The sequence below is a fragment of the Fukomys damarensis genome, unplaced genomic scaffold, assembly GCF_012274545.1.
Source record: "Fukomys damarensis isolate Sample0158 unplaced genomic scaffold, DMR_v1.0_HiC HiC_scaffold_19, whole genome shotgun sequence".
Taxonomy (NCBI): domain Eukaryota; kingdom Metazoa; phylum Chordata; class Mammalia; order Rodentia; family Bathyergidae; genus Fukomys; species Fukomys damarensis.
In genome coordinates this window covers 64,119,678-64,133,071 of record NW_022900931.1, presented here as the reverse complement: position 1 = coordinate 64,133,071, position 13,394 = coordinate 64,119,678, and the positions used below count along the sequence as shown (strand labels likewise).

The 13,394-nt window shown below is 51.5% G+C and overlaps 2 protein-coding genes across 2 annotated transcripts in view; one reads left to right on the top strand and one right to left on the bottom strand.

The window, feature by feature from the left end:
* Zswim9 (zinc finger SWIM-type containing 9) overlaps positions 1 to 13,045 on the bottom strand; it is a 16,673-nt gene extending 3,628 nt beyond the window's left edge. The window contains exons 1-4 of the mRNA XM_033766012.1: positions 12,890 to 13,045; positions 11,491 to 11,774; positions 5,418 to 5,730; positions 3 to 174 (exon numbers count right to left, since the gene is read on the bottom strand). Of these exons, the coding sequence (XP_033621903.1) occupies positions 3 to 174; positions 5,418 to 5,730; positions 11,491 to 11,774; positions 12,890 to 13,027 (907 nt within the window). The 5' untranslated portion in view covers positions 13,028 to 13,045. The remainder of the gene's footprint in view (positions 1 to 2; positions 175 to 5,417; positions 5,731 to 11,490; positions 11,775 to 12,889) is intronic.
* Lig1 (DNA ligase 1) overlaps positions 12,937 to 13,394 on the top strand; it is a 37,518-nt gene continuing 37,060 nt past the window's right edge. Inside the window, exon 1 of the mRNA XM_010640809.3 lies at positions 12,937 to 13,241. The gene's annotated coding sequence lies outside the window, so the exon portion shown is untranslated. The remainder of the gene's footprint in view (positions 13,242 to 13,394) is intronic.

Here is a 13,394-nt window from a genome sequence, read left to right as displayed (position 1 = left end):
ACGGCCCGCGCCGTCCACGCACAGCACGGCCAGCAGGTCCAGTGTGCCCTGTAGCCCCGGCAGCCGGTCCACCAGGAGGATGCGTGGGAAGCGCCGCAGCAGCGCCCTGGTCCGAGACGTCAGGAAGAACACAGTCTCTACCATCGCCTGGTCCTCCACGAACACCAACCTCACCTGCAGGCGCGGGTAGGAAGGGAAAGAGAGTTTAGGGGATGCCCAAGACCTTGCCCAGCTGGGCTCCTAGCTCCGGGGAACCCGAATGCAGTCCCTCGTGTACATCCGCATTTACCCTTTTGTCCAGCAGGTGGCGGTGCGGCGGGGTTGCCTGGGTTTGAGGTGAGGCACCAGGACCTGACAGCAAGGTGACATTTACACACAAAACACTGTTAGCTTCTCGGAGCCTATTTTTCCCGATGGGAAGCGAGTATTTATTCCTTCTTGAGCTGAGGGCGTGTAGGGCACTGGTTCCCAGAGCGTGGGCCCTCAAGCAGCTGCATCTGCATCAGTCCCGGGGACCATGACAGACAAAGCATCCTTAATCCACCCCAGATCTGCCGAGTTTGAAACTCAGGAGCGGGATCTAGCAGTCTATGTTTTAAATTAAAAAAAATTTTTTTTGGTACTGGGGATCAAACTCGGGTCCTTGTGCTTGCGAGGCAGGCGCTGGAACCACCGAGCTAAATCCCCACCCAGCCCTAGCAGTCTGTTTTGACAAGACCTCCCTCCCCGTGCCCCGCGCAGGGTTCCCATGGCCGAAGGGACCACTGGTCTAGTGGTAAAGAGCAGGCTGTGGAGACCGGAGTCCAGATGTGAGTCGCATCCCTCCTGCCTGCCTGCTTTGACTGCTCAGTGCCTCCATTTCCTCCATCAACCCTATGCTCTCCAATTTCTCCTCGAAGAGACTGAATATTCATTTCTTCTAGCACTGGGAGACAGGGCAGCTGCTGGAAACAAAGCTTCTGAGGCCAGATTGCCCAGCCTGAGTTACCGTCAACTGTCACGTGGAAAGCGATTATAGTACGAGTCCCGCTGTGACTGGGTGGAAAGCGATTATAGTACGAGTCCCGCTGTGAGCGGGAGGAGGAAATGCACCGCGCCATCCGCACAGAACACCTCTCTGCCAAGCCAGAAGGGCCGTCCGAGACTTCACTACTGCGGTAACGGTCATCTCTGCTCAGAGACTACCCGCTCTGAAGATGCAAACACACCTGTGATTCTCATATTCGCCACGTTATGCCCAACACAGCATAGAATTTACACTGTTTTGCAACTTGCTTTAACTTAAGAAAATGCTTCTGAGAGATCTTTCCGGATGTTCCTAGACTTGTTCTCATTTTCGGCACTTCACAGTGTTTCATGAATGGATGTGCCACGGATTGTAGATCCATTACCCATTCGTGAGTCTTGGCGGGTTTTAATCTTCCGGTGTCATTCCACAGCGGTGTGCCTGCTATTTGCAGGAGAAATCGCCAGCAGAACGGCGAATGCTTCGGTCGTTTAGATGTATACCGCTAAGTTACCCTCTGACGCGATGGCACTGGTTTACCACTCAGTACCCTTCAAGGAAGTACACTTGGGTCAACAACTGCTTTTCTCAGAAGGCAAAGCCTACCAGAGAGAAGGGTGCTTTGCCACACAAGGCCTCTCTCTGCCCAGAGCCCACTTGCAGGCTGGTCACTGCAAGCCCGCCACCCTGCTTCAGAACAGGTTACAAAAGGTCTTAGCACCTCCCTGAGCGAAGCAGCCACCTGATCTTTCCTAGAAGCTGTGCTTCGGGACTCCTGGATGTTCTCTCCTTGTCTGACCCTTTCCGAGACCAAGAAAGTTGTTCTAGCTCAAGCAGTGCCAGTACTCGGCTTCCCAGAGCAATCCTGCGATGACTTGAATGTCGGCAGTGTCCCCTGGAGGGCTGGGTCCTAGGTGGCACTAACAGGAGGAGTGGGAAAGCTCTAAGGAGGTGCCTAGTGGAGGGTGCTTGGGTTACTGGGCTATGACCTTGAGGGCCTGTGGGAACTGCCTGTCCCTAAAGTCTCTTTCTCTGCTTCCTGCCTCATGAGGTGAGGAGTGTGAGTCTCCATGTGCCCCTGCCAGGATGTGCCGCCCTTTCCAGAGGCCCAGAGCAATGGAGCTACTTGATTCCGGGCTGGAACTTCTGGAACTGGGGCCTGAATTTCCTTTATAAGTTAATGGCTTCAGGTATTTTGTTATAGTAGTGTGAAGCCGATACACCCTCCTTTTGAATTCTGCTGGGAAGACAGGAGCACACTATCTTGTTGCTTAGAGATAAGAGCAACACTATCTTGAGCAACACTTAGAGCAACACTATCTTGTTGCTTGTTGCTTAGACTGGTCTCATATTAGTACTCTATTAAGAATACAGGACTCTTCAACAGATTTTATAGGTGAAATAGCCAATGGGAAACTGAGCAAAGGCAACATACTGAATGCACCTCTTTAATTTCACTTTCTCCTGAGTCTCAACTCAAGCACATCTGGAGAAAATGGCTTTGTTGTGCTCTCTAAAGCGACGGGAAATGGGAGAGGCGACAGGTACTCAACTTTGGAAAGCAGGTGAATACGCTGCCCCTTATCTTGCCCCATGCCACAAGAACTCATGGACACTGAGGTAGCAACTGGGAGAAGTGAGACCAACCGCAGAGTCCTTGCCACGCCCTGTGATACAGGCAGTGAGCAGCAGCGTGGCCACGAGATCCCACGGCTCCCTTCCTCACTTCCCCTCCCGTGACTGGAGGTTCGTTCTGCAGAGTGTGGTACCGGCCCTGGGGACATCTAAGACTGGGGGAGAAAGGATCCCAACCCCAAACTGGGACTGAGTGACTAATACCAGCTCCCCAGCCCTCCTTCCGCCACTTGCATCCTCCAACCAGGAGGAGGAGGAGTTTTCTCAGGGGATCTGACCGGTCCCAGAGGAAGACTGAAAGATGCCGACATTGGGAGCCCCTGGACATATTAAAGCAAGATGCAAAACAGCGTGTAGAATACACTAGCCTGCTGAGCAGGGGTGGTGTGAGGTAGAGGAAGTAAGGTTAAAAATAGAGAAATGCAAACTTACCTGTACGGACACAGCACCGTGCTGCCCAAGGCAGATACCACTGGCCCCATGGGGCCATGATAGTAACTGCAAGTTTAAGAACTAGTTCCTCAACTCAGACGAGCTACATTTCAAGTGATCGGAGAGGCCCATGGCTACGCTACTGGACAGCACAAGCGACATTCTTAACAGTGCAAAAAGCTCCACTAGGCAGTGTGGGGCCGTAGAACAGAAAGTATTTAAGATGCACAAGCAACTGATGACTTGTGTACCCTCTGAGGAAGAGCGCTAGGGCACAGGAGCCCGCAAAGGGACTTTTTTTTTTAAACCACATGTGATTATGTTAAGTATTCAGAAATTAAATACCTAATGTTTTTATAAAGGAAGTGTGATGGCACACACCTGTAATCCCAGCACTTGGGAGGCTGAGGCAGGAGGATCACTGCAAGTTTGGGACCAGCCTGGGAAATGTAGTGAGTTCAAGGCCAGCCTGAACAACACAGTGAGACCCCGTCTTTAAAAAAAAAAAAAGACAGGAAAGAAGAATCTCTCACTGGCCTGTCTCCTGGTTTTTTAGAACTTCCTCTTCATTTTTTTTAAGAGTAACAAGGTGGCCAAAATGCAGAGCCAAGAAGCAACCATGGTGGTTCCAGCAGGGAGCATCTACCCTGGAGGTTAAAGGGCTAATTCCTTTCCTTGATGCCTTTAACTTAGGAATGAGCTGCTCTGCTCCATCTTCTCCCACTACAACGGGAGCAGCCTCACAGTGGTGCTTCTGGGAAAGAACAACTGTGGTTTATTTATTCAGTGAATAAGAGTAACTCAGTAACAACTAACGCAGTAAACAGGACATGTGTTGATCCTGATTTTATAGAGCAGCGAAAGGACTGGGTGGGGGCCACACCCTTCCAAAGGCTGGAATGGCACAGAACAGCAGCGAAGACTATGGGGCTGGATCCAGACCGGGGGTGCAGAGCCTCGCTCTGCCACTGAGTAGCGGCACCTCGGGCCAGTTACTTCACCTCTCCGTGCTTCATTTTCCTTTTTGTAACACGGGGGTGAGAATGAAATGCTCCTTCCTAGGGCTCTGACGAGGTGTAAATGAACTGCAATGTGTAAAGCACTTAGGAGCAATGCCTGGCGCACAGTAAGTGCTCAATCAAGTTCGATAAAGCTGTCAACATTACGAATGCACAAAGGGCTGCACTTTGGCCGGTGGCTTGGATCGGGGCCGCCTACTGGGTATGAGACACACAGAGCAGCCAGATCCCAAACGTTGGTTCCCGTCTCAACTTCACCTTGAGCTGGGACTACTTCCACGCACGAAAGACACACAGAGCCAGGTAGATAACTCAAGTTTCCCCTATTTCTTGTCTTTCTTTTTTTTTTAAATCCTCAAGTCTAACCTAGACTTAAAGTTGGATCAAAGTACTAGAGAATCTTCAACACACCAAGCTGGCACCAGCGTCCAGCTGTTCCCTCTGCCTGCAAAGCTTTTCCCTCTGACGAGGGGATGGGTGTCTTCTCTCTCCTTATCTCCTCTGCTTCACTAGCATTTTCTCAAGGAGGCCTTCCTGGGCGGGGGGTGCTCACGCGCAGAACGTGCACGAGGCCTTGGCTTTGATCCCCCCACCACTGAAAAAAAAAAAGGAAAAAAATGAGCACCCCTAACAACTGCCCTACCCTCACCCTATTCTGCTCTGTAACTCTCTTCCCTCCATCACTTGCTATAATGTAACACGCTCTCCTCTAATTCTTGATTTGGGTGGTAAGTTCAGGGCTGTTTTCACCTTGTGAACATTTGTCAACTATTTACTTATCACTTGTGCATTTTCTATTTGTGCATTTCAATTTGAAAAAACAAAAATCAGACCGTTACCTCTATCACCTCGGCTCCTGCCTGACACCCAACCCTTCCACAATCCTGTCGCTTCTGGACGCGTCTGTCCACCATCGGACACTGTCCCGTGAGAACAGCAAGGCGGTTCCAGCAGTGAGCTCTGCAAGGCAGCCAATAGCTGGGCATGGCTATTTAAAATTCAGTTAACTAAAATAACGTAAATCCAGATCCCGATGGTACTGGCCGCACTTCAAGCGCTCCACAGGCACGTGTGGCTGGGGCTCCCACACGGGGCAGCGCAGAGCCACGGACAATTTCCATCAGAGCAGTAAGTGCCACCAACAGCCAGCATCAGGGGTCACGTGTCTTGTTCACTGCACCCCAAGGCCTCAGCAGATAGTGTAGAAAGGAATGAGGGAGCAATGAGCGGGGGAGGGGTAAAGGGACGAATGGATGACTCAGGAGGTCCCCCGGAGCAGCGGACCAATGGCCTGCTAGTCCCCATCCTACCTCCCGAGACCTTACCTTGGCCTCGGGGTCGGTGCGGAAGAGCCCCTCCAGCACGTGCAGGGCGTCCAGGACGCCGTGGTCAGGGCCCTTACAGCGGGACAGCAAGCGGCGCACGTCGTCCGGGGCCACGAACTGCTTGGAGATCCGGTTGGTTATGCGTACGGGCAGGCAGGCGTTGGCCAGCAGGTGGCCCGGGCGGAAGTGGTAGGCGAACTCGCGTGGGCAGGCCGGGTGTGAGTGGGTGAGCTGGCACTCCGACACCACGAGGCGGTCCCGCAGCGGGCTCAGCTTGAGGGTGATGAAGGCCGGGCAGCTGGGCTGGGAGGACCTGTGGGAGGAACCACGGTCACGTCCCTCCGTCTGTCTGTCTCTCTCACACCCTCAGTATGTCTCAAGCACAGAGAAACCCAAAGAATACGCCAGCTAGATGACATTGGACAGGTGACTTCGACCAGATGCCTGTTTCCCCACATATTAATAGGAAAGAGACTTTCCTCATAGGATGGTTGTGAGGTTAAAAAAAAGTGATGCAAGGAAAGGAATTAAAATAGTATCTGGAACATAGTAAGAGACGGGAAGATGCTACTTGGCTGGCTTTGAAAATGAAAGGGTCTCAAGCTAGAATGCAGACGGGCTCCAGATGCTAGAAGGCAAAGCAGGTTCTCCCAGAGATTCTAGAAGGCACAGCCCCGGGGATACCTTGATTCTAGACACCCTGACTGACACCCACGTTGGCCTTATGATGGCTGGGCAGAATTGTAAGATGATAATTTCTTGTTTTAGGCCACTACATTCATGGTAGTCGTTTATGGTTTGTTTGTCTGACGATAGCGATAGATGAGGACGCTGATCACAATCTGTACACCTGTCTCCAACAAGCTTCCTCACGCTGCAGACCATCCACTCCCCAGCACCACTCCTTCTGCTGACTTCAGTCCCGGTCTAAGACGCCCCGGACTGTCCCGGGTCTCTCGTCACCCTCCTCAGGTCACACATCAGTGGGCCCTCTCTCGGACATCTCTGCGTGTGACCGAGAGCTTGTCTAGGACAGGCGTTCTCCAAATGCAGCCCACCACACCAAGTCAATGTGGACAGTTACAACTGGCACTGCAACAAGTGAAACAGAACGGAGGGGGGAACAGTATCTGAGTTTGATTCCCGGCACAAAACAAAGAAAAATCAATGTGTATTTCCCTGAGCTTCTACTTTTGGAGAGGAGGTGCGGCGTTTTTCCACGACCAGGTATGACTTCAGCATTTTCAGATACGAAGTTCTAGGTTTATATTACAGGGACTGGCACACTTTCTGCCAATGGCAAGAGAGCAAATATAATAATTCCATAAACGATACAATGCATGTCTAAATATTTTTTTAAAATTTTATTACAATAAAAGACACATCACCATTATTTCCCCTTGCTTCAAACACAGTTAGCCCGTCCCTCTTGGCACTTTCTGAAGCAGTTTTAGAAGTCCTTTGTCAAGGGTGTCTTTAGTTGTGTTAAACGGCTGTGGTGGCTACCTCTGTGTCCTGAGCCAATTCAGGATGTTTATCTTTCACGGCCGGTTTGACTCCGGAGAAGAACCAGAAGTCACACGGCAGTACCGGTCCCGGTGAATGAGATGAGCGAGAACACATCCTCATACTCTTAGAAGCCCGACTGCCCACTGGATGGCGCTAGGTAGCCGCATTCACTCACTCTACCTTTAATCTCACTCGGTACAGACACTGACGAAATAGCACTTCCGGAACGGCTCCGGAAGGTACCAAGAGTGATGGGATAAATGTGTTTGGAGCACGGGGAGTATTCCGAGGAAGGTGAATGGTAAGGTGTCTTTTATTACAACGCATTTTAAAAAGTTAAACTCCTGCATTTTTGTATCGCCCCTTATTTAGTTTGATGCTGTACTGCAAATAAACCATAGATACACTGCAAACAAATCCTAGATAATATATAAATGAACAGGCATGTCTATTGCAATGAAACTGCAGGTTGGACTTGGCCAGAGGGCTTTCCAGTTTGCGGACCCTTGGAACAGACCAGGCTCTGACATATACTTAAGAAGCCCCAGCTCCTGGTAACAAATGCCAGTAGTGCAAGCTCATATTTCCTTCAGGCGGCTCTTCAGATTACCCTCAGGAGCCACCATGAGACCCACCAGCAAGTATTTGAGAATTTTCTTCTTAAACCAGAAAGGGATCCCTACCACACTCTTTTCTCTTACATGCAGACCCAGGAGCCTGCTAAATCTTAAAAATGGAAGTCAAAAGTTGGGAGCCTTTTTGCCTTATTTGAGGTAATATAAATGATGCAAGTTTAGAAAATTCCTAAACACATCAATTGTTACAGTAAAACACAAATGCATAGCCACGTGGTGCTATCAGGCAGAAGCACAAGAAACTAACAACACTCGGCCACTTCTGGTCTACCAAAATGGCAAGATCATGGGATTCCACCCTGTACATTTTCCTAGAGCAATTCATGGGCTCTTGTGAGACTCGGACTTGGCCGCTCTTAGCCCAAATGTTTCGGTCCCTAGAGAGGACATCATTCAGGGAAGGTGGCCTTTCTGTGAAACCACTCACTTTATCAGAGAACACAGAATCACCTCTGTGGGACCCCAGTACCTCCCATAATCACCTACTAATGCCTCGACGGTTTGCAACTTCTTCCCACTTATCTAGCAGAAACACCACTCCTCTGTCATGTAAATGTCACATGGATAGGAAGTTCTGCCTATTTCTTCTGGCTCTCTACAATCTAGAATAGTACCTGGGCCCTATAGGTGCCTACACAGCCAGCCTTCAGCATCTATAGACTCCCCACCTGTGTATTTACCCAACCAGAGGGAACATAATTGAAAACAAACAAACAAACAAACAAAATCACATCAGTTCTGAACACGCACTTTTTTCTTGTCATTGTTCTCTAAGCAATAAAGCAGGGTAGCTACACAGACAGGATTTACATGCATCGTTTTATAAGTCATCTAGAGAATATTTAAACTACTGGGAGGAAGTTACTATGCAATTTTATGCAAGGGATCTGAGCCTATGTGGGTTCTGGTGTCCTGGAGCCAATCCTCTAATCCTGAGGGCTGACTGTGTGACAAATGAATGAGAGTTCTGCTTTGGAACCTAGACACCCGGTGTACCTCCCTTGAGATACTTCCACCAAACCTTCCTTCAGCAAGTCCTGCCCAGCAGACCTTCGAAACCTCCCTGGAATAGCCATGTTTTTCCTACTTCCACAGGCACCAACACTGTACATCCTTCCCTCCTCCATCACGTTCCCCTCTCCCTTCCTTCTTTTCACCACTCAACCCTTACTCATCCTTTGTAACACAGAGCTAGCATCGCCCCCTCGGGGAAGCGCTCCCAGATAAGCCATCGGTGAGGGTAGATTTCATCACACAGGTGGGACCAACGCTCACCTGTATCAGATGCTCCTGGCCAAAAACCCCGGCACCTAAGACACATAACGCCACGCACACCGGTACTTAAAACAACTCTCTTGCATGAGTGGACAGACCAGTTGGCGCCCAGAACCAAGAACTATTTGAGGTGCTGGTGCATTCAACTCCCGCACTGCTAAACCATAACTGAAATAAAGATGTGTGGTAGGGGACCGTGGAAATCAGAAGCATGGGTTTTGCAGCTGGACCAAATCCTGGTTCTCCTCTTTCAGCTCTGTTATTTTGGGAAAATCCTGTAACCATTCTGTCCCTGTTTTCTTACTCGGAAATTAGAGCTGAAATAATACCAACTCCACAGGATTGTTGAGAGGACTAAAGAGGATAAAATGATGTGATGTGGTGGAAAAGGGGGCAAGTGCCTCGTAAACACGTATGAAACGGGAGCCGCTATTTTTAAAGCATCTTTTCTTCTAAAAGATTTTCTTGGTCTTCCCCTTACCTGTTTATTCTTCACCTTGCAGGTTTTAATGATCTTTGCATTTCCAAAGGCTGGGTGTGTTGGGAAAGACAGAGTAACCCAGATCCACAAGAGGGCGATGCTGGCGGTGGAGGTGCAGGGAGGACTCTGGCCCAGAACAAAGCCTGTACCTCTGCTCCGACCTCCAGCTTTCTCCCTGGCCTCTCCCCCACAGAGCTAGTGCATGTGGGCCTGCTCCCAGTCTTCTGGGGCCGGCCAGCACCCTCAGAACAAAGTCCCAGTCCACAGACTTAGCCCTGGTGGGTCCAGAGTAGAGTCTTCCAGCTTCATCTCCTGCCTTTTCTCACAGTAACTCTTGCAGCTGCAGACCACAGCCCATGGCTTGTGCTTGGTTTTTTGGCACCAGAGAGGCCCTTCTTTGAGCAGCTGGGAAGGGCTGGTACAAGAGCTCTGAAATGATGGGTCTAAGCCAGTGACCCACACTTCTGAACTCCCAATCCAGGGACCCTCCCACTAACCAGCTGGTCACCAGGCCTGAACCTGGGGCACTGTGCTCATCTCCTCCACTGCCCCGTCCCTCCTGCTACAGGCTCCCTTTGATGTGGAGACATTTGGGGCAGTATCTGCACATAATAAGCACATTTGTTAAGTCAAACACGGTACAAAATACTACTTGCATTTTTGTTTTCGTTCTTTGTCTTCTCCATTAGACTCTGAGCAGTTAAGGGGCCAAGACCAGTTATGAGTTCCAAATGCCCAGGAAAAAACATGCAAGAGTAGGTGCTCATTAAGTATGTTACATTGAGTTAAGTCCTGTTATTAGAAATTCTGAATTAGACCCAAGCTTCTTGCAAATTTTAATGTTCTAGATTGTTGAGTGATGGTGTGTTCTGTTCTGCTTTCAGACCACCAATTCTGTGTCTCTAGAACAGACGAGAGAGGACACTAATCCCACAACTGTTTAAATAACTGCGGGTTAAGATAGCTATGGAGAGTATACATTTTGTGCTGCATGCTCTTTGGAAAAATTACCATGTACTAGGCTCATTTAATCCTCACTAAACCCACGAGACCGATATTTTCATGCGTCCTTCTCCCCGCTTCCCCGCCTTTTCTACTCAAGGACTCGAAACCCAAAAAGGTTGGGTTCCAGGCACCAGGGTTAAGTGGCTTCTTGAACACGATCGGAGCATCCTCACAATGACCCTCTGAGGTGGGTACTGCAACAGCTCCATTTCAGAGGTGAGAAACCGAGGCCTGAAGATGTGAAGCCCACTGCTCAGAGACACCTATCCAGTAAACAGGTGAGCTGGACTCAGGTAGCCAGTGTTCTCAAGCACGCTGCTCTTTTCTACGGCCCTTCAACCACGGCTGCCCAATTCACACCTACAGAGACCAGCCGGCGGGATAAGGAAGCAACAGCACATAAATCAGCAGAGAACAGCAGAGTCTGAGGCAGACCTGAGCACAAAAGCCCCATATAACGGGGTTAGCTGTTTGCTACTTGGGAACATGGGTTTGCCTCCTATCCTGTTCAAAGGAAGCCGAGAAGCCCAACATTGTTTAGTGTTTAGTGTTGGGATCGGTGGAAACATCCCTGGTCCTGGTGATTCTCAGCACTCTTGGATGGTTCACCTGCCCCTGCTCGTAACATTACACAGGTGGGTAATCTACTTGTGAACTTCCCTTAACATCAGTCTCTCTGTCCAGTCTAAAAGTCCAGGAAGGGCAAGAATTTTGGCTCTTGTTCAACTCTCCTCCTCATACACTAAAATATTCCCAGCTGATAACATGGGATCTGGCCCTATATTTACTGAGTAGAGGAATCTTTTTCTTTGTCTTGTCGCTTTCCTAGAATTCAGTCCCCCGGTTTTTCCTCTTTGTATGTGTATAAAATCGGGCTCTATTTTCCTGGATCTCTCTGGTGGTTTTGGTTCAGCCTCCGAATTTTCTGCGACTCTCTTTACTCTGTGTCTGCCTCTGTAAACTGGGCCCCAAATGTCCTCTCTACTCTATGTATGCCTTTTCCCTCTGGCTCCCCGGCTCCTCTCCTCGCAGTAAGTGCTCCTCTTTGACTCCCTTCCTTGGTATCTTGTCCAGTCTCAGTCAGCGACTCTCCCTCCCAACTCTGAGGCGGGCTCACCACCCTCCCCAGCCCCTCCCCACTGCAGGGCTGAGGCTCCGGCTCACGCACCACTTTGCAGGCTGGTTGGATGAGCGCACATCCTTGCACACCAGCAGCACGTAGCTGTACTTGAGCACGTGGATGAGCCTGTAGAGAGGGGGCACACCGGCCCAGGGGCTGCGTGCCACTCGTGTGGAGTTCTTGATGGAGAACACCACCAACCGCTGCTGGCACCACTTGTCGAAGAAGCGGCTGAACTCAGCCCAGGAGAAGAAGACTCGCTTCAGCAGCTCCTGTTCCTCCTTCCCCACCACTGTGCGGGGTGGGGGCTCTGACAGCTCCATCCTGGGGCCCTGAGAGGAACGGGAGAACAGCTGGATATCAGACCCATCCCCATGGGGTCTCATTTTCTCCATTCTCGGCCTGCTCCATCGTGGAGGCGTGGGTGCCTCCATCTATGCAGGGTGTTGGGCTCGATGCAAACTTTTACCCAGATATAAATCTCCACCTCATCTTTGTTGACCCCTAATCTGTTTCCCCGATTCAGGTGGTGCCTAATTCGAACCCTGGGATGACCCCTAGGTATAGCGCGGGTTCATTACACTCAGCTGTGCACAACTCCTTATCTGTGTTCCCAGCTTCTATCTAAGATCGCCTCCCCCTCCAGAGGTGTCTCCTACTGCTGGTGATAACCAGTGCCCCCAATCCTCTGAGTTCCTCCTTCCTACCCTTTGCTGTAACCCACAGCTACGTGCCCCGCCTCCAAACACATTTCACCTCTGGATGTCCTCCTGGCAGGGAGGCACAGATCCTTCAGCCCCAGACATGCATCTGTGGCTCTTTCCTACCCAGATGTCTCTGATGTGCGGCTGCTGCTCTTCTAGGAGACGTGGCCCCTATGGGTCACCCCATTCGGCAGTGGCTCTGGTCTCATCCCCATGCGCGCTTCCCACCTCCAGCTAGGGATCCTTTGCCTAAAGGTGTATGGCCCACTGAGGCCAAATGAACTCAGAAGTATCAATATCCACCTGTGGTCCACCTTCTCCTAAGATCACTCCTTGCCACCCCATCAAGCTGTGGCCTCTTGCTCCCTGCTCCAGCCACCATCCTCCCCAACGTGAGGCTTCACTCCAGACATGGCCCCTTGTCCTCAGACGGGTTTCTTCACCTCAGATCCACCCCCACGTCCAACTGCGCCTTCCCCTCCCCCGTACGGCCCCTTGGAGCTGGCTCCTTCCTCCCTGACCCCTCCAGTCCCGCTCCCGCGATCCCTCTCAGCCCTTCGGTCCCACCCAGCTGTGCCTACCCGCTACCCCAGATGTTCGCCCTTCCTGTCCCCACCCCCCCGACTCACCTACCCAACCCGGAGCGGCGTTCACCTCCCAAAGTGCCCCGCGCCGCCGAAGGCCGGCCGGGCCCTTGTTCCCGGGATGCTCAGCGCGGCCTCCCGCCTCTCCTCCCGCCCTACCTCGCGCGGAGGATTCCACCAAAACTTCCTCTTTTCCCGCCAGTTCTCTCCTGGGGACCTCGGCCACAGCAGCTCATTCAAGGCCAGGCCAGGCTCAGGGCTGCTTCCTGGCATGTTGTGAGGGAGGGCTTGCCTCATTACACCATTTTTTTAGGCCGCAGCTCCGTGTCAGGGGACTACAACTCCCAGCATGCTCCGCGCGGCGACGCTGCACGGACAGGCCCAGCATTTGCTTTTCGGCCGGCCCCGCCTCTGCCCGCCAAAGTCTGCGCGCGAAATCTGTGGAGCGAATCTAGGACTGCCGGGTGCGCAGCGCTGAGCAAGGGTGGCGTCCCGGGCAGCAACGCGCCAGGCAAGTGGGGCCGTCGGCGTGGCGCTGGGGGTGGGACGGCTACTGTGCTGAGGGCTTCGGACCCATGGCCTCGTCGGGTCTGGGTGGCGGTAGAGGAGCAGGCGTTAGGACGATGAGGTGGCCGAGCGCGCGGCTGAAAGGACTGGAGGCTGG